The 21,353-nt window shown below is 41.7% G+C and overlaps 3 protein-coding genes and 1 long non-coding RNA gene across 6 annotated transcripts in view; 3 read left to right on the top strand and 1 right to left on the bottom strand.

The window, feature by feature from the left end:
* The first annotated feature begins 2,868 nt into the window (after positions 1–2,868).
* LOC115132364 (uncharacterized) lies at positions 2,869–3,888 on the top strand. The gene is made up of 3 exons (XM_029664946.2): positions 2,869–3,235; positions 3,438–3,560; positions 3,762–3,888. Exons 1-3 carry the CDS (start codon positions 2,912–2,914, stop codon positions 3,819–3,821), a joined length of 507 nt encoding a protein of 168 aa, XP_029520806.1. The 5' UTR covers positions 2,869–2,911; the 3' UTR covers positions 3,822–3,888.
* Positions 3,889–4,759: 871 nt separating this feature from the next.
* Positions 4,760–16,317, top strand: LOC115132362 (XK-related protein 7-like). The gene is made up of 3 exons (XM_029664945.2): positions 4,760–5,320; positions 13,139–13,338; positions 13,877–16,317. Exons 1-3 carry the CDS (start codon positions 4,791–4,793, stop codon positions 14,833–14,835), a joined length of 1,689 nt encoding a protein of 562 aa, XP_029520805.1. The 5' UTR covers positions 4,760–4,790; the 3' UTR covers positions 14,836–16,317.
* On the bottom strand, positions 7,195–19,876 carry LOC115132365 (uncharacterized). The gene is made up of 3 exons (XR_003864058.2): positions 19,260–19,876; positions 16,131–16,247; positions 7,195–12,312 (listed from the first exon to the last, which is right to left on the bottom strand). It is a non-coding gene; the product is annotated as an uncharacterized LOC115132365 (long non-coding RNA).
* The window catches only part of LOC115132363 (CDK5 and ABL1 enzyme substrate 2-like), a 21,195-nt gene continuing 17,746 nt past the window's right edge, over positions 17,905–21,353 (top strand). Inside the window, exons 1-2 of one of the 3 annotated variants that reach the window (XM_065020805.1) lie at positions 17,905–18,545; positions 20,548–20,643. In XM_065020805.1, coding sequence (XP_064876877.1) covers positions 17,905–18,545; positions 20,548–20,643 — 737 coding nt within the window. The remainder of the gene's footprint in view (positions 18,546–20,547; positions 20,644–21,353) is intronic. The other 2 variants (XM_065020806.1, XM_065020807.1) reach the window with 2 other exon arrangements.

Raw genomic sequence — 21,353 nt, 5'->3', positions numbered from 1 at the left:
GATGACAAGCAAATAATTAGTTTTTACAGCACCTTACACAACATGTATCTGCTCATTTCCCTAATCACCCCCTTCACTCTGTCCAATTTCAAATATAGTTGAGTAGTGGAGACCAGAGTCTATCAAACTTGGGCTGTCTCTTGCAGAGGTATACCCTGTCGCAAACCTCCGCCCATAACTCATCACTGATAGTCAGTCAAAGGTCCTTTCCCCATTTTATTTTCAAATGAGTAAAGGAGGAGCCTCCTTTCTCAGAAAGGAGTCTATAGGAGATATACGAGATTTTGCCTTTAATGGATTGTGCTGTAGCAAGAAGGGTTTCAACTTCATTCAGCTGAGCTCTAAACCTCCTCTTGGAAGTAAATTAGGAAATGACATGTCTAATTTGAAGATATTAAATTTAAAAAATGTTGGATCTTGGCACATTGAATTCACTGCAGAGCTCTTGAAAGGATTTCAGTGTAGTGGGTTTCTAATGAAATAGGCCTGAAAAGGTCCTGATTCCTAGAGTATGCCAAAGATTTAAGTTGGCATCACTCAGGGCTTTTGGCAAGTCTGGGTTGCATACTATAGGCGAGTGAGAACATATTTGGGAGGAAATGGGATGGGCACTTCTAATATACATCTATGGCAGCACCCAAGGGGCTTGAATTTTCGAGCTCTCCCCGTAGATTTTGCAGTGACGTAGAGCCCCAAAGAGTGACAGAACACTGAGAACATTACCATTACTAGAGAACATTACCAACCCCTACTCTGTGTATTTTCCGCTGGCTACCCCACCACAACAGAAAGCACTGAGCTAGGCTGAAACACCTGCATTTTGGAGTTGCTTTACTCAAGAAAGCAAAGGAGAAACCATGTTTGTATGCAACTTTATTAACTCATAGATTTTTTTTTTTTTTTTTACATTGTTTGCAAACTGATATGTGACACGTATTAATGCCTAAATAAAGTGCAAAACAGGCCACACAAAACATATATACAGTACCAGTCAAAAGTTTGGACACACCTACTCATTCAAGGGTTATTAAGCCCAATACAATGTTGAAAAACAGAACGCTTCCCACCACTAGATCAAATAACTAGACGTGAGCTGGATGTGATCCCAACGCTGCCACCAATGTAGCAGAAGAAAGTGAAAGCTCCAACAGGGACTCTAAACAGAGCTCATGCGTGGCAAAGTGAGCGGCCATTGCCATGAAAGCTTAGTAGTCCTCTGGGCAGAGGCAGTAGGCCTTGTTACAATAGCCTAAGTATATAACATGTTTGACACAACCATAGTAATCATCATGAAACGGCTGTAAGTGTAACCCAACAAAATAAATGATTTTACATTAACCTGTTTAACTGCATTGGTATGGCTTAATTAATCATAGACCAGACTCAGTATAGTTTCAAATACCATGCAGTTGCACCTTGGGAATCTAAACCAAACAGATTTTTTTTCAGGTCTTCTGTTTCCCCACATTAACTGATTCATTATTCCCATCATGAAAATGTATCCCCATTCCCCAATCAAATAACTTCATCGATACCACAAATAAAACATAAAAATACAGATTTTTACTCCAATCTGGCAACCCTCATAAAATCCAACATAGTAGGGCCTCCCGGGAAGCGCAGTGGTCTAAGGCACTGCATCACAGAGCTAGCTGTGCCATTAGAGATCCTGGTTCGAGTCCAGGCTCTGTCGCAGCCGGCCGCGAACCCGGCTGCATAGAAAACAGCATTGACATTAATAAAAACATATGGCTACTATTATATTATAAATATTTTGGTGACAACCTGGTTGATTAGCAATATTGGATTGTTAACATGTTTGCTCAAAATGCATTTCTCTAATGACTTTCAAAAGATTGTTCTGAAGTTAGTGCAAACTTCATAATTCCTATGAATGGAGTTGCACAAAAATGTGTCTTTTCCTACGAATTAAGTAACACAAAAATATATATATTTTCATTCGAATTAAGCCACATAAAAACGCACAAATCTGCTGAAATACTTTTGAGTGTGAGATTGTGTTGCAACATCTTATAGCCTACGAAAACCTGGGCTCTCTACTTTAGTCATAACATTACTGTCCTATATTTTTGTTGAAACATATCCTCAAACCTCAAATTGTTTGAGTCGTGCACTCGCTTAGGGGAGACCGTGGGAAATGATGACCTATTTTGTATTTGTATCTAGGCTATTAGAGAGACCATGGTTAGTGGTTAGTGATAATTTACAGAGTGGCTCTCTATTTGTCCTCAGAATATTTTTTTTTTCCTCATTCTGGATGACTAAAGTTTTTCTTCTGAAATATTGACAAAGAATTATTGTAGCCTATATTATTACGGCGCCGATCGGAAAAATTAAACTCGCATTGTTCCACTCTTAACTCGCCCCGTCCAGGTCTCGATCACAACACGGGTGTTTTTCCCCCCTATCCCACTCCCCCTGAAACACCCTTGGGATCACGGCCAGGGATCAGCCTCTGGAGCGTTTAGGGTTAAGTGCCTTGCTCAATGCAGAAGTTGCACCTAGTTGACTCGGGGATTCGAACTAACAACCTTTGGGTTACTGGACTAATGCTCTAACGGAGAGGCTTTCTGTCCCCATCTTTAACCGTTGCAAATGCAATATGTCACGGTAACGTCTCTGTGGTGACGAGAGAAAACAGAACGAATCTCATAGAATTAGAATGAGACAATTCGTTCTACTTCCATGGAATCGGCCCTCAGCCTAACATTTATCAACTTCCCGCGTGTCTGAAATACAACAATGTTTGCAACGTTAGTAATGCGCTAACTGCTGTCCCCAATTGTCACAGTTCATCCTCCATCTAATTCAGGCCTATTATTCATAATGATTAGACGTTCCTTTTAATTAAACTTCAAATGGCTTAAAAGCCAAAAGATTATCTTAGAAAATGACCGACGCACCAGCCAAGACCCATACCGTCGTCTGCAGGAATTGGAGAAATGCGACAGCAGCGGAACTTCGTGAGATGTGCCCACAGCAAAAGGCCCGTTATTTGGCTTATGAGGAACCACCTAAGGAGGCGCAGGGTGTGATGGCTGTAGCGCGGCAGAGGGTGTGTGCCAGGCTGACAGAGTGGAAAGGCAGACAGGCCACTGTGAATGCTGCGCAACAGTCAGAAAGAACTAGGAGAGACACAATAATCGGTCAACTGAAGGCTGCAGAGGCGCGCAACAGGGTTCGCCTTATGAGGATGCGTCACCAGAACATCAGGGTAAGACATAAAAGTTGTATAGACGTTTTTTCAACTTTCAACAAGCCACCAACAAATATCTCCATAGCATCCATAGTACTTTTTGTTTTCTTTGCTACAGTGTATGTTCCACTGTTTACATTGAATGTGAAAATATAGGCCTATTCAGTATCTTTCAGTCTTCTCTTTACCTCTACCTGCTTGTTTCATTATTGCTCTCAAGACCCAAGATATAAGTCTGATGATCGCCTGTCAGCCCACTGCTCAGAGGGCTGTACGGCTGGAGCTTTTACTGCCACAAGAAGAGACAGGACTCAATTTTCAGGATACTTTTGACAAACTCCAGGTTAGCAAAGCCATATCTAAAGACAACGTTAGCATACTGAGCTAAAGCCTGACCTCATACTAACATGACTCTTCTGCAAGAACCAGGCAAGGTACTGTGGATATGACTGTCAGAGTAAAAATATAACGAGTATGTGAATCATGGAAATGGCAACAAATAAAACACTCACCTATTCATTCAGTCCTTTCTGTATATTTTTAGAGGAAGAGGGTTGAGCAGCTACTGGATAAGAGCTGGGGAACTCTGGAAAGAAGGTGGTGATGGGATGCCAATCGGAGATGAATATGCTCTCTTAATAAAAAATACCCACACTGAGCCTGTCCAAGCTAATCAACTTCATTGTTCTGTCTTGCTTTCTCTCATACATCCTCTCTGCAATTTTTTATACAACAATCTTAGCCCTACTGATTAACTTTGTAGATTTTTTACAACTCTGCTTCACATTTTCACCAGTAGGTGTCAGTATAATAAGAGACTGTACCAGGATCCATAGGCGCCTGATTTTTGATAGCCCCATGTCTGTCACATCATCATATGAAATTTTTATATCTTTGTGGCACATGGATCATGTAGGCCTAAATTACAACGAGGAGGAACCAGCTTTTTTATAGCAAATTACTCGTACGAAACAAAGGACTGAATATACTTGTAAATTGACTTAATATAATATATTTTAGCAGGAAATATATTACATTTCATATACATATCCCAGTCATATTTGTATTTATTTTTCCCAAGGGAAATGTTCAAACAAAAAAATAAAAACACACACATACACGTACTACATATATACACACAGCAACAACACAGCCTCCATATAATTCATTTCATAATAAATAATAGTAAATTGACATTTTAACATCTGATATGTGTTCTCATAACGGCCATCTCAGTATTTGGTTCGGCACTGATGGAACGTCCAACTGTTTCGTCATGGGCCCCCTGCCAGTGCAAATGCAGTATTTAATAAAACCGCCCAATCATTCATCTTATGATCTAGCTTGCTAAAATTTCACACTTAATTTCCGTTATATGGTAGAGCTAAATCAATATTTTTTTTGTCAGGATTTTAAAAATGAAATATCGTTTTCGCTTTCTCACCTCCCTTCGCCTTTTATTCCTCCCTTCCTTTCTCCCCCACACATGCATGCATTCACACACATACGCGACCCCCTCCTCCCTTCCATAATTTCCCCATCTCCCTTACCCACTCTCTTCTCTACAACAAACATGGCCGCTAAATCTGATGGTGCAACCGTCTCGTTGCGAAATGACATCCTGCCCGAGGGTCTGCCCGGTTCAGATCAACGTTCGCCTCAGTGCCACCCTGACAGGAAGCGCTACTCACTCCACGATTGCAGCTGGACGCTATGTGCCCTTTTGGTGTTCTTTTCGGACGGGGCCTCAGACCTGTGGCTGGCAGCGGATTACTACCTCAGCCGGAACTACTGGTGGTTTGCATTGACACTGGTCTTCGTGATCGTCCCATCTGTGGTGGTTCAGGTGCTGAGTTTTAGGTGGTTCGCCTATGATTATTCGGATACCAACGACAGTAGCACAGCCGCAGCAGCGGTCGCAGCATCGGGCGCCGAGAGCCATTTCACCACCAAGGACAGCGATCAAACGGGCGCTGGCCGCGATGCTGAGTTCGGGAAATTGCCTACGACGGGCACTATGGGAGGAGCCCGGGGTTGCTGCAGAGCCTGTATGTGGCTCTTTCAATGCTTCATCCATATATTTCAGCTAGCACAGGTCTGGAGGTAAGATCACCCATGCTCTCTCATATACGGATACTGTACTGGCTTGAGCGTGTGTGACAGGGTACTGCGAAGATGGTGATCAAAGCATTCTAAAAGCCCTAGTAGCCCTACTAGACTACGATGTCTGGGTTCGTTTTAACAGCTCAATCTTGACCTAATTGTTAAACGAATTTAAACTCATCCAGAGAGAAGGCTACTGTATTCACAATAGGGCCGATTCCGATTTAGGAATTTACGCCTATCCTACACACTTCTCAGTAATTCGTATTCAGATTTACACAAGAGGTCCACATAGCACATTGGGGTCGATGAAACAATGACAACGTTCACATGAACACCAATATCCCGTTATTATTAGGGATACTCAAGTATTCTGTTTTGGAGTTGACACATAAACATCATATCCCGTTTACAATAACCCGAAAATGGCTCGTATCTCAGTTTTGAGAAACCCGTATAAAATGCCTGGGATATGCTGATTTTAGACGGGAAACTGGCATGTAAAAATCTTATCTCCTTTACTGTTTTTTTTCTGGGTCTGCACAAGCTCTGTTTCGCATATCATTGGTGTTGTGTGATGATATTTTCATCTGATTGTCAAACAAATCACTTCAAAAAGTAGGCTACCTGCACAGTTGGATCCACCATAATAATGTATTTTGCTGATACTCCGTCCTGGACAGTATAGCCTACTGGCTACTTTCACCCTTAATTTAGACAACTTTCTGCTTATAATTTCCGACATTTGGTAGGCCAAATTCTAATTTCCGACTTTTGGTAGACCAAATGATAATTTCCGACATTTGGTAGACCAAATGATAATTTCCGACATTTGGTAGACCAAATGATAATTTCCGACATTTGGTAGACCAAATGATAATTTCCGACATTTGGTAGACCAAATGATAATTTCCGACATTTGGTAGGCCAAATGATAATTTCCGACATTTGGTAGGCCAAATGATAATTTCCGACATTTGGTAGACCAAATGATAATTTCCCCGACATTTGGTAGACCAAATGATAATTTCCCCGACATTTGGTAGACCAAATGATAATTTCCGACATTTGGTAGACCAAATGATCATTTCCGACATTTGGTAGACCAAATGATAATTTCCGACATTTGGTAGGGCAAATGATAATTTCCGACATTTGGTAGGCCAAATGATAATTTCCGACATTTGGTAGACCAAATTATAATTTCCGACATTTGGTAGACCAAATTATAATTTCTGACATTTGGTAGGCCAAATTATAATTTCTGACATTTGGTAGGCCAAATTATAATTTCTGACATTTGGTAGGCCAAATTATAATTTCTGACATTTGGTAGACCAAATTATAATTTCCGACATTTGGTAGACCAAATTATAATTTCCGACATTTGGTAGACCAAATTATAATTTCCGACATTTGGTAGACCAAATTATAATTTCCGACATTTGGTAGACCATTTGTTTGTTAAGTATAGTTACATGCAGCTTCTCTTTTGTCATAACTTCTTGCACCAGAAGACTAAATAAAGTAGTTCTCACCTGAATAATGTTTTACAATTGATATAATTAATACATTAGTAATAAAATTTAACACCAGTAAAGTTGTATATTTCTTTTAGGGACCAGGAAGAAAACTCGCTAACTCCAAAACAGTGGAAAGATTGGTCCTGTGCAAAATGTCATCAGTTTGAATGGTTTTAGGGAAATTAAAATCTGAGAAAACTATTAAACATGTTTCTGGTAAGACATCAGTTTGTTTTAGGTGCATATTTGGGGTTGAAATAGTGTCTGCTTGCATAACAGTGTCAAAGACAACACATTAGACTTGCATTTTCTCAAGAGATGCTGAAATAAATAAATATTTCTCCACTCCTGTTCCCAAGACAAAATGAACATTTATTGTATAATTTCCCTGCAAAAAAATGCATCATTCTGCAGGAGTTAATATGATATTATACTACATGTGAGGTTATAGGCCTACAGTGAATACACATTTCAGTTACTATTCCATTTAACCCATATGAATTTAATTGAGGAATATTCAGTTCATTCATTGATACAGGGGTGGCAGGTAGCCTAGTGGTTAGAGCATTTGACTAGTAACCAATAGGTTGCAATGTCAAATCCCTGAGCTGACAAGGTAAAAATGTGTCGTTCTGCCCCTGAACAAGGCAGTTAACCCACTGTTCCTAGGCCGTCATTGAAAAAAGTTAAATACAAAAATAAATGGGTCCTGAGATCCTCAAAATGTTGTACAGCTGCAACATTGAGCGCACTGGTTGCATCACTGCCTGGTACAGCAATTGCTCGGCCTCTGACTGCAAGGCACTACAGAGGGTAGTGCGTATGGCCCTGTACATCACTGGGGCTAAGCTGCCTGCCATCCAGGACCTCTACACCAGGTGGTGTCAGAGGAAGCCCCTAAAAATGGTCAAAGAACCCAGTCATAGACTGTTCTCTCTGCTACCGCATGGCAAGCGGTACCAGAGTGCCAAGTCTAGGACAAAAAGGCTTCTCAACAGTTTTTACCCCCAAGCCTTAACAGGTTCAACAGTTTTTACTCACAAGACTCCTGAACAGGTAATCAAATGGCTACCCGGACTATTTGCATTGTGTGCCCTCCTACCCCTCTTTTTACGTTGCTGCTACTCTCTGTTTATCATATATGCATAGTCACTTTAACGATACATTCATGTACATACTACCTCAATTGGGCCGACCAACAAGTGCTCCCGCACATTGGACTACCAGGCTATCTGCATTGTGTCCCGCCAACCCCTCTTTTATGCTACTGCTACTCTCTGTTCATCATATATGCATAGTCACTTTAACCATATCTACATGTACATACTATCTCAATCAGCCTAACCGGTGTCTGTATGTAGCCTCGCTACTGTATATAGCCTGTCTTTTTACTGTTGTTTTATTTCTTTACTTACCTATTGTTCACCTAATATCTTTTTTTTGCACTATTGGTTAGAGCCTATAAGTAAGTATTTCACTGTAAGGTCTACCTACACCTGTTGTATTTGGAGCACGTGATAAATAAACTTTGATTTGAAACAGCTAATCCCGAATAAGACCTTAAGTGGGATATGAGCCACTATCCACAATACTGTGCGCATGTGAACGTGGTCATTGGAAGCCCATACATTTTTAATGAAGGAAGCGAAGTGGGCGGGGGACCATTGGACGATGCAAGCATGGGTGAGGGACGTAAAACCGCAGGACCAAAGTCGTGTCTCTGTACACATACAGAGGGAAGCCTGGCTTCCCTTGGCATCCATGATGACACACCACTGCATGTCCCTAAAGCACAACGTTAGCCTAATATGATCCACTAATACTCAGACCCTCAGGAACTGTTTAAACGGTCTTGGCAGAGGAAATAAATGTAAATGGAATAGAAGGATGCAAAATGTAAGCAACTCATTGAAGAAAACTAACACCAAAGTGGCAGTAATAAATATATATATGGGTATTACTTAGCTTGGATGTCAAAATTTCATCCATGCATATTATCCAGTTAAATGTAATCGAAAATGTCATCTATGTAATCCCCAAAAGTAATTATTTATCATAAACAATAACTAGTAATGCTGTATACTCAAAGAAAAGGTTAAAATCTCACCTTTCTGGTAAAAATAGTTATAAATTGCTGAGGTTTAGTCACTATTGAGGACACTAGCTCAAGTACACAGTACAAATATTATAAAAATATGAAATATTTGATATGATGTATTTCCTATTCAACAAAAGGCTTGAAATGACATATACTTTCTAAATATAGCATAATGAAATGATAAAACGACTAACTATAAGATTTCACCTGCCTTATAACTGTAAATACCTATTTGTATGTAAAAATGTGCATATTTTCTAAAGGTCTCTCTTGATCAAAACTTCTGCCCCCATCTTTGTGAACATATCACAGAGCTCTAGGAACTCACCTTTCATCTCATGTTAATATTGTCCGTCTGTGGCAAACAGAAAATGTTTGTTTCAAATCGATTATTTATTTTTGATTAATGGATATAAATCGATCTCTGAATGTGCTATCATGATGAAACCACTCCCTCCTGCTGCGCTACGACCTAATGCTTGCAGGCATGTGCTTTGTCAGTGGCTGTGATGTAGGGTTCAGCCAGGAGTTGATGGACAGTCGGAAGAGCGAATGAAATGGTAGGAGGGACATCCCAGCTTCAAGTGGTTTCAGATTTCACATCATACGTCACACGGGGTCAGAAAAAATATTACTGTGTATGTGGGAACCAGGGCTATCGCTCAATGCAAGCCATTTCGATATCCACTATGGTATCCACATATCAATTTATAAGCAAAAATGTCAGACAGAACCGGTACCAGAACCACACAGGTCCGCTAAAAAGGGACCTTGCATCTAAGAGGTTTTAAGAGGGCACACAATTAAAATTCGGAATAATGGAACGGCTCTAGACCTTATTCATGGTTTCCTCACACATACAGTTGAAGTCGGAAGTTTACATACACCTTAGCCAAATACATTTAAATTCAGTTTTTCACAATTCCAGACATTTAATACCTGGACTTTGTTGTCCTTAAGCCATTTTGCCACAACTTTGGAAGTATGCTTGGGGTCATTGTCCATTTGGAAGACCCATTTGCGACCAAGCTTTAACTTCCTGACTGACATCTTGAAATGTTGCTTCAATATATCCACATAATTTCTCCCTCATGATGCCATCTATTTTGTGAAGTGCACCAGTCCCTCCTGCAGCAAAGCACCCCCACAACATGATGCTTCCACCCCCGTGCTTCACGGATGGGATGGTGTTCTTTGGCTTGCAAGCCTCCCCCTTTTTCCTCCAAACATAATGGTGGTCATTATGGCCAAGCAGTTCTATTTTTGTTTCATCAGACCAGAGGACATTTCTCCAAAAAGTAGGATCTTTCTCTCCATGTGCAGTTGCAAACCATAGTCTAGCTTTTTATGGCGGTTTTGGAGCAATGGCTTCTTCCTTGCTGAGCGGCCTTTCAGGTTATGTCGATATAGGGCTTGTTTTACTGTGGATATAGATACTTTTGTACATGTTTCCTCCAGCATCTTCACAAGGTCCTTTGCTGCTGTTCTGGGATTGATTTGCACTTTACGCATCAAAGTACCTTCATCTCTAGGAGACAGAATGCGTCTCCTTCCTGAGGGGTATGACGGTCCCATGGTGTTTATACTTGCGTACTATTGTTTGTACAGATGAACGTGGTACCTTCAGGCGTTTGGAAATTGCTTCGAAGGATGAACCATGTGGAGGTCTACAATTTTTTTCTGAGGTCTTGGCTGATATCAAGCAAAGAGGCACGGAGTTTGAAGGTAGGACTTGAAATACATCCACGGGTACACCTCCAACTCAAATTATGTCAATTAGCCTATCAGAAGCTTCTAAAGCCATGACATAATTTTCTGGAATTTTCCAAGCTTTTTAAAGGCACTGTCAAGTTAGTATTTGTACACTTCTGACCCACTGGAATTGTGATACAGTGAATTATAAGTGAAATAATCTGTCTGTAAACAATTGTTGGAAAAATTACTTGTGTCATGTACAAAGTAGATGTCCTAACCGACTTGCCAAAACTATAGTTTGTTAACAAGAAATTTGTGGAGTGGTTGAAAAATGAGTTTTAATGACTCCAACCTAAGTTTATTATAAACTTCCTACTTCATCTGTATAATTGAATTAAATGTATTTGATAGCAGGCATGTTCACAAACCTTTTGTGGAGAGCTTCCTACTTCCGACTTCAACTGTAAATGTGGTGGAATTATTAGCGAGAAGTTAAAAATGTCAGTGAAGACACTTGCCAGTTGGTCTAAGCATGCTCTGAGTACACGTCCTGGAAATCCATCTGGCTCTGTGGCCTTGTGATGTTTAAAGGTCTTGCTCACAATGGCAATGGAGAGCGGGACCACACAGTCCTCCCGAACAGCTGGTGCTCTCATGCATGCTTCAGTGTTGCTTGCCTCGAAGCGAGGCATTTAGCTCGTCTGGTAGGCTCGCGTCACTGGGCAGCTCGCGGCTGGGTTTCCCTTTGTAGTCCGTAATAGTTTGCAAGCCCTGCCACATCCGACGAGTGTCAGAGCCGGTGTAATAGGATTCAATCTTAGTCTTGTATCAATCTTAGTCTTAGTCTTGTACACCCCCGCCCCTCGTCTTACCAGACGTAGCTGCTCTGTCCTGCCAATGCACGGAAAACCCAGCCAGTTCTATTTTATCCATGTCGTCGCTCAGCCACGACTCGTAAAACATAAGATATTACAGTTTTTAATGTCCCGTTGGTAGAATAGTCTTGATCATAGATCATCCAGTTTATTTACCAGTGAAAACGTTGGCCAATAGGACGGAAGGTAGTGGTGGTTTACCCACTTGCCAATGAATTCTCACAAGGCACCCCAACCTCCGCCCCCGGTATCTCAGTCTTTTCTTCACGTGAATGACGGGGATTTGGGCCTGGTCTCGGGAAAGCAGTATAACCTTCGCATCAGACTCATTAAAGAAAGAATCTTCATCCAGTTCGAGGTGAGTAATCGCTGTTCTGATGTCCAGAAGCTCTGTTTGGGTGGCTTCCCGAGTGGTGCAGTGGTCGAAGGCACTGAATCACAGTGCTAGCTTTGCCACTAGAGCTCCTGGTTCGAGTCCAGGCTCTGTCACGACCGGGAGACCCATGGGGCGGCGCACAATTGGCCCAGGGTCTTCTGGGTTAGTGGAGGGTTTGACCAGCAGGGATGCTTTTTTCCCATTAGCGACTCCTGTGGCGGGCTGGGCACAATGCACGCTGACACGGTCGCCAGGTGTACAGTGTTTCCTCCGATACATTGGTGCGGCTGGCTTCCCGGTTAAGCGGGCGTTGTGTCAAGAAGCAGTGCATCTTGGCTGGACGCGCGGCTCTCGACCTGCTCCTCTCCCGAGTTCGTATGGGAGTTGCAGCGATGAGACAAGACTGTAACTACCAATTGGATACCCTGAAATTGGGGAGAAAAAGGGGTAAAAGTTAAATATATATATATTTTTAAATGGAAAATAAGCTCTTTTTGGTCATAAGAGATGGTAGCAGCAACATTATGTACAAAATAAGTCAAAATAAATAGCACAGTTGGTTAGGAGTCCCAGAACAGGATGCTTTTGGATTACTTTGAATGAGCATAATCATTAGTGGGCAACTATAGCATACAATTACGTGTGTACTGTGTGTATATGACATGTGTATATGACAGAGGAAACCAGAACAAAAACTGTTATACTAACTCCTTGTTCACTGGGCTCATTGAGATACTGTAGTGTAGAGCTCTCTTCTGTCCCATGATCCCATCATCCCTCTAGCCATCACAGAGAAACACTTCTCTTTCACAAAATCAGACGGAGGTAATAAAGTAACAAAAACAGTCCCTGCATTTCACTACATTTAGAGAGGTCAAATGAGAAAGTATAATTTTATATTGTCAAAGCAATCACTTCTGTAGCCCGGAGAGGAAAGGATGAAGTGACCAGACCCGCTCAGTGGCACTCTACCAAGAGATGACATACCATTACCAGTTATTCTGTCTGGATGGAGTGACAGTTCCCAGGCTGTCTGGAGAGTTTGATGTTCAGTTGCTAGAATGAGGCTGGACTGAGGCTGCAATGAGCCATCTGTCTTGGGATGGTGCTGGCATGTGGATGAAACAGATTGATATGGAGTGTCTCTCGATAGCTGGAGATTCTTCTCTCGCACAAATTATGACATAATTCTAATATCATACTCATGCCTTTCCCTCTCTGTCCCCCCACCTCCCCTCTGATGTTTCACAGGTATGTCCATGCCCTGTACTTGGGGGTGCAGAGTCGCTGGCGTGGGGACCACGAGAGACGTCACTTCTACTGGCGCATGATGTTTGAGAGTGCTGACATCAGCATGCTGCGTCTGTTGGAGTCGTTCCTGAAGAGCGCCCCCCAGCTGGTCCTGCAGCTAAGCATCATGGTCCAGGCCAGCCAGGTCCTCCCGTTGCAGGGTGAGTCACGGTCTGAACACAAATACTGACCTGAACCTTAATAATTACCAGTGACATCACCATCTCAAACTACCCCATACAATCCACTGTGACCTTCACATTGATGGCCGGCATCCTTGCGGTTAAGAGCATTGGGCCATTAACCGAAAGGTCGCTGGTTTGAATCCTCGAGCCGACTAGGTGAAAAATCTGATGTGCCATTGAGCAAGGCACTTAACTCTAATTGCTCCTGTAAGTCCTTTACCTTATCACTCACTAATGATAATCACCCTCTCAAACTCCCCCATATAATGACCTCACATAGTCACAACTGCCAGATTTTCAATCCACGCAGTTAGTCACCATTCTTAATTTTACAACAACAAAAAAATCCCTTCACACAGAGCCACTAAGGATGAGTTCATATTTTTTGTGGCCCCCACTCCCATCAAAGTTGCCCATACCTGCTCTAAAGAATTCCTTAACCTACAATAGTCTTCTGATTCACACAGACTCAATCTTAATTATTATTTCTCCCTGTCTCTCCCTCTTTCTCCAGGCCTCTCAGCCTCTGCCTCGCTGGTGTCCCTGTCCTGGATGATCGCCTCCTACCAGAAGGTTCTAAGGGACTCCCGGGACGATAAGCTGCCCATGTCCTACAAGGCCGTCAGTGTGCAAATCCTGTGGCACCTGTTTACCATCGGAGCCCGTACGATGGCCTTCGCCCTGTTCGCCTCCGTATTCCAGCTCTACTTCGGTATCTTCATCGTGGCCCATTGGTGCATCATGACATTCTGGATCATTCAAGGCGAAACAGACTTCTGCATGTCCAAATGGGAGGAGGTCATCTATAACATGATGGTCGGCATAGTGTATGTTTTCTGTTGGTTCAGCGTGAGGGAGGGGCGCACACGCTGCCGTATGCTCATCTACAGTGTGGTTGTATTCATTGAGAATGTGGCACTCACCACATTCTGGTATGTGTACCGTGGCCCACATACCTCTGACTTCAGTGCCCTGATCATAGTGTGTATGGTGGCCAGTAGCTACGCTCTGGGCACCTTCTTTATGTTAGTCTACTACTGCCTGCTGCACCCTGACGGTCCTATCTCAGGGTGGTTATGGGGGGTACCAGAGGAGATAGCAGTGGAGTCCTGCCTTTCCCCAGCTTCCTCTCTTCCTCCAGATGTAGTAGCGAGCCCCCCCAGGACTCTGCAGAGGACTAAAGGAGGAGACCGTGAGCAGATGGGAGGGGCTAATGCAGACGTGTTTCTGGTACGAACACTTAAAAGAGGAGGCAAGCCAAATCTCCCACCCCTCATCCCTAGGACAGAAGGGCCAGTCATCCGTATAGACTTGCCAAGGAAGAAGTACCCTGCCTGGGATGCCCACTTCATCGACCGCCGTCTGCGCAAAACCATTCTGGTGCTCGAGGCTGCTGCTCCGGTCACACCAAGGATCCAGTACCGCTGTCTGGGCTCAGCCACAGAGGTGATGGAGTATGAGACCACAGTGTGAACCGCTTAGAGTACAGTTACTCAACTGGCTATCATCCAGCCGGCAAAGCCCCACAGTGGCACACAGCTGACTAACTCTCTCTGAGGATCAGTTCTGCTCTAGTCCCGCTCTGTGCTGTAAAGCATCAAGAATACACTGGCTGGGAGAGGGGGAGTGCGTGGAAAGGGTTTCACATCAAATGTCTGGGATAGAAAGACGATGTCTGATGTGGCCTAAGTAGGTGACCACGTGAGGTTTGTATTTTGGTGCCGTGTCAGTATAATTTCTCCGGTTAGGGGGATGGTACAGGTAGTTATGGGCCAGGGGTCAGAGATCAGTGAAAGTGCAGAGGGACACAGAAAGAGGAGCTGGATAGCTGTCAGAGGGAAACCATCCTCAATGAACTTGCTCCAAAATAATGTCCTCTCAAGCCAAGGCAAATACCATCAGAGACAATACCTAAACATTTATGAATACCTATGACAATACCTCTGTTAATTTATTATGATTATACACCATAACAGTAGATAAGTCACATGGTTAATACATACCCGTCTAATTGAGCTACTGGAACAGGACATTTTGACTGCTGTGTGTGATTTGTCATAGCTATTTATGCATGTTGAAGTAATCTCAAAGCCTTAATAAGTGGTCTAAAATCCATAGGACAATTTCTAAAGAGAGAGAAATTGAGAAGATGTATTGGGATGAATGTTCAATACACTTGGTTGTCATACAGTTAGTGTGGTATTATGACAACATTCGTGTAGTATAATAAACATGAGGCTGGATACTGAATGTGCAGGATTGCAGCACCATGGATTGCTGTATTTTGTCTAACTTGTCTGGACTCTGGTTGCCCTGTAGAAAATAGTTTAGATATCTTTCAATCTTCATGATGATGATACAGTGTGTGCTTCGTGTGTATCTAGGTGGTCATTGCTCCATAAAGAAATGTTCTGTCTAACACTAAAAATGGAGTGCATTGTATCAACTTTAAATCCAGAACAAGACAGAAACCTTATGTGGCTAAGAAGTGGAAACAAGGTTGAAACTGGGAGCATTTGTATATGAGGTGTATGCGTGCGCGTGTTCGTGCACATTTGTATGTTGTACATTGGGGTTCATATGATATTGTGTTGTAGAAAGATTAAGCTTTAGTTCTTAAATGCTGTCCAGGTAACTCAATTATCCCACTAGCACTAAGATGAATACAATATCTCCACACAGAACCATCAACACAGCCACAGAACTATGAAGCCACGGCTCCACGTTGGTGCTACCTGTTGAGTCTGTTTATAAACACCACAACTTACCTTATACAGTGGTCTGGATTCATCCATCAAACCATTCTGGTTTGGGTGGGCTGTACCTCAAATACACATACCAGAATGAAAGCCTTAAACTGGTCAAGCCAGACCTGTTGCTGGTGACTGCAGAAAAAAGAACAGAGACTTTCATTATGTTGTTGTTGGGAAAATAAAGAGCAATGTGTTTACCTTCTCCATGACCAATTCATTCTTTCAATGTGTGGTTTTCAGAAACCAAATGCAACCACAGTTATCCAAAATATGGCCAATTATCCAAAACATAAATCCGGATTTCAGGTCAGGTAAATGCAGTTATCCAAATACAATAGAATAGTTTAAATGTGAAGCAGACAATCAAACAGATAGGAAGAAACAGACAGATCCATCTAATCATTCTGCTAAAGTGACAGATTATTCTGATTAGACTGTTCAGTGGTAAAAAGCTAAATCATGTCTCATATAGAAGTAGATTAAGTAGATTATGAAACAATACCCCGCTGGCTGCTGGCACCTGAGCCCAGGCAGAGGTCATTGGGTCAGGTGAAGCTGGCTACACAAAATTATTACATTTTTTATCATCATAATTTTCAACTGAAAGTGGTTCACTTAACAGCCATTCCCATATCATATATACTCCCATCTGTATTAATTTGGACAGTGAAGCAAAAATGTGTACATTTGGCTCTATACTCCAGAATTTTGTATTTTAAATAAATAAAATGTTTCATATGAAGTGACAGTACGGAATGTCACCTTTTATGTGAGGGAATTTTCATACACACCGGTTTTACTGTTTACAAATTAAAGCACTTTATGTCTCTAGTCCCCTTCAAAAAATGCTAACCTCTCACCATTACCAATAACAGGGGAGGTTAGCATTTCTCACTCATCATTATTCAGGATTCATTCATGATTATCCATAATCATGGGAGAATCCACATTAATGTAGAAGTGTTCAGAAAAATCTTATATTCTTATTTCAAATAAAAGTGACTCCAAAATGACACAATACATGATTTACCATTCAGTTCCTACTGGGAAAGACATTATCCGAAACACAACCAAAACAAACTGCAAATGCTTCCAACAACAGTTTGTAGAGTCACAAGCTTGACATAGTCATTGCGTGCTAGGAATATGGGACCAAATACTAAACTTTTGACTACTTTAAGATACTATAATTTTATTGTTCCAAATAAAATGTATTCAAAATGGGGGGACTAGATACACAAAGTGATATCTAAACAGTAAAACAGATCTATATGAAACATTTAATCTCATATCCAAAATTCTGGAGAATAGGGCCAAATGTACACATTTTTGCTTCTCTGCAGCACAATGTTATTCAATATAAATCATCACCAACCTTCTGGGTAAAGCAGGCTAATAAGTAACAGATCCCTCTACAATAAATTGGTGATTAGGATGAAATTAGTAGGACCATAGTTAATAGAAAAATCTATTAAAATATGTCCAATGTTTTGCTGATTAAATGCATAGGGTCGAATGTATTACAATACCTTGACTATTATGCATCTATCCGTTACAATCTATTATTATCTGTTGTTACATTGGTGGAGTTCGTTTTGCATAGCCCGGTGCCCCGGGTGGATGGCTATTTCACTTAAGGAGCAATGGAAGGGTCCTAAATGAACAACTCCGATAGCCCGGGACACCAGCCCACGCAAAACGAACCGAATAATGTATCAATCAGTTGTTACAATGCATCGCCATCAACTCACAGCCAATCCCCTAAAACCAAACCGTACTTATTTCAATAATGATACGTTTGAACCAATCAGCTTATGGTGGGCGTGGAGAGGTCCTCTCGCCGGCTAAATTCATTCCTCAACGAGCACAATCGTTCTATTATACTAGAATGGCGACTGCTGTTTTCGGTCGTCAATGTACAACAGGCAGTAATACTGCAAAATCACACAAAGAACACCTGCGAAAAGGTAAGGATTCACGACGGAGACAGGCGGCTCTTTTGTTCCTCAACAACATATCTTTAGACGGAAGGCCTTTGTATCATCTCAGCAATGGAAACCACGGTCAAAGGGAGGCCGCCGAGCTCCGAAGTCGAGACGCCACCGGGGCACAGGCGACTGGACACCCTCTTTTCTCATCGAGTATCTACGGAACCGTCTCCCTTGTGGCACCCTCCTTGGCCGGTGGCGCTGCTCCTACTGTGGCGGGGATCAGTGGACTGAGCCCAGTCCCTCCTAATTTGGTCTTGTCTACAGACACGGGCTCAAGTACTGCTGTGCGGTGTAGTGAGGTCTTTTTTGAGGGAGTTGACCCCATGGTCCCACCAGATACCCATCTGTCCCCCACCTCTGGACCTCAGACATTCAATCCAAGTGCCAAATCATCATTTGTGCTCCAGACTCAGAATTCCGTTCCGGGGGATACACAAAGGTGGGAAATAGTATCTAGCTACTACGTTTGTATTATAGGGTGGTAAAAAATAATGGATTAATCTGTCATAACCATCAGTCACGACTAACGTTAGGTGTTACTCACTCTGCTGTTGTATTCATTGTAACCAACATTGGCTGTTTCAAAGTTTGACAGAATAGGCCTGATTTATAAATGTGGTCTATTTACTTCCGCATATTTCATTTCAATATAGAAATCTACGGTAACGCAAATGGCCACTGACTAGACCTTACGTCAATTTTAGTTATTTAAATCTATTTCTCAAAGCAATCATTAGAACACGTCTTAATTGTCAGCTGCCACATTGGAAAAAAATATTTCCCTGTCAAAGTCCTTTTAAAAAAACTCTGCAGCGACAAATGTAGCTGAGGAACGCTCAACTCTGTTCTAGTATAAAGGCGGAGTTGAGTTGATTCAATAAATTGTGCAGCACTTGTAGCTGAGGAACGCTTAGCTCCTTTTAGCAAAGCTAGTATCTTACGCACTAGTATTGCTAGGAATTGGCTTGTATAAAAAACGAAATAGCCCGTCAAAGGCGAGATGTTAAATACAATTCAATTTACTGCGAGTCTGCCCTGCAGATTGTCCATAGGGTTGGTCCTTATGCAGGGGGAAATTGGTCGCGCGATTTACTAGCAACAACCTTTATCATCAGTCGATACATGTACAAATGTCAATTCTGAAAACGCTTACCTGTACCCGTTTATGTACAACCGCGTTCCTTCCGCGGGATCCGAAATTCACACGTTTAATAAACCCTTATCGAATACAACCACCGACCTTTTCCTAATTTGGGTTGCGCAACTCAGCGCGAATGCTCATGTGACAATTGTATCTCCGCTTACATCGAGGTCGCTACGTGAGCAACACAAATGTGAGAAAAAGTAGGTATTGTTTACGTTTTTATAAAATAAATAGGAATTTTAGCACAGCGCGGAAGGACCGCGATTGTACAGGACAAACATACGTACTGTAGGCCTACAGGTAAACGTTTCAGAATGTAACTTTTTTCAAGTACTGACTGCTGGCAAACTCAATGTTGTTACGAGCAAATCGGCGCCCAGTTATCAACATTCAACCCTGCCTTGATATAAGAGAACAGTTGGACGATCGCTTAGCTGCTTATAGCAACGCTAATATTTACACACTAGGGTTGCTGGAAATTGGCTTGCAAAAAAACGGAATCGTCCGCCAGAAGTTCAAATATTCTGTCCATTGTCTGTATAGTTGGTCCTTGTGCAGAGGGAAATTTGAGAACACACAATGGAACTTAAAATGAAACGGAATTTCCACACGTGGGTCTGTTGTAGACCTATGAAGTTCCTCTCCTTACTCGTGTCAAAGTAAAAGTCCCCTACAATTTTTTTTGTGCAGGTTTGGCGCACGTGCTGGACTTTTATTTTGACATGAGGTTATCAGAGGAAGTAGGTCTAAAAAATACCCATGTTTGAGAAATCTCTTTAATTTATGTTCTATTAGATTTTTTCTTCTTCTCGATTTCCCCCCTGCACAAGGACCAACCCTATAGGCAATTGGCAGGACAGACTCGGAGTAAGTTGAAATTGAATTTGATTTAACTTCTCGCTTCTGAGGACTATTAGTTTTTTACAAGCTAATTCCTAGCAATGCTAGTGTGTAAGATACTAGCAATCAAATTGTATTGGTCACATACACATATTTAGCAGATGTTTCTAAAAACAGCTAAGCCTTCCTCAGCTACAAGTGCTGCACAACTCCTCACTAAATTAAACATATTTAGTTGGTATTGGTTTGTTTATTTTACCAATTCATCTTTAAGGTCTTCCTTAGTTTATTATTTCAAGAAAATGGTTCATTCTTCCTCCATATTTGTCTACCTCCATATTCTAAAACTCACTGACAAATGATATGGTACTGTTGCTACCTGTTGGTCCAGATATTAGACATTACTAATGTTGACGTTTAATTGACAATTATGTTTGTGTTCTCCATTTTGTCTTAGATCACGGAATCATTCGGGCTCTCCAAAACCTGCAAGGGTGGCCAAGAAGGTCCACTTTATCAAGAATATGAGGCAGTACGACACAAGAGGCAGCAGGTGAGTTTAAGTAGTAGATCAGGGGGTGCAGGAGATGTGTGGCTTTAACTGTGTATTCTAACGAAGTGAACAACCAAAACAAAATGTATAAAGCATTCTTCTATAGGCTCAACAAGTGGTATCAAAAAAGTAATTCTAAATGGCATTGTCGTCACCCATGACATACAGGAAATGAATTGCATTCATAAGCATAGGCTTTATAGAGAATAGGGAAGGAGATTGCAAAGAGACCTGCTGGAACTTAGATAACGCTCTTAAATGAGTAACAGAACGACTGTGTGGATTGCAACAGTGCATTTAATCAAATCAAAACACCAAAAAGGTGTCCTGTGGAAATATAACCCTCCCTGGCATTAACAGTAAAATAACCCATAGTTCAGTCCCATCTTATATATCACACTCAAGCTGCACTCAACCTATTCTCACTCTGTTTAACTTAGTCTCTTATTCAATGTGTTTATTATGAATGAGGAACCTGGGTGAGGCTTATAGGGCTACAGCCTAGTCAGGTTGTCTTAGAAAGAAAAGTTTCCCTTTCAAATCAAATCAAATCAAATTTTATTTGTCACATACACATGGTTAGCAGATGTTAATGCAAGTGTAGCGAAATGCTTGTGCTTCTAGTTCCGACAATGCAGTGATAACCAACAAGTAATCTAACTAACAATTCTAAAACTACTGTCTTATACACAGTGTAAGGGGATAAAGAA

The sequence above is a fragment of the Oncorhynchus nerka genome, linkage group LG7, assembly GCF_034236695.1.
Source record: "Oncorhynchus nerka isolate Pitt River linkage group LG7, Oner_Uvic_2.0, whole genome shotgun sequence".
In the NCBI taxonomy this organism is placed as follows: Eukaryota; Metazoa; Chordata; class Actinopteri; order Salmoniformes; family Salmonidae; genus Oncorhynchus; species Oncorhynchus nerka.
Note: the sequence above shows the minus strand (reverse complement) of the source record. Positions and strands in the feature narration are given on the sequence as shown.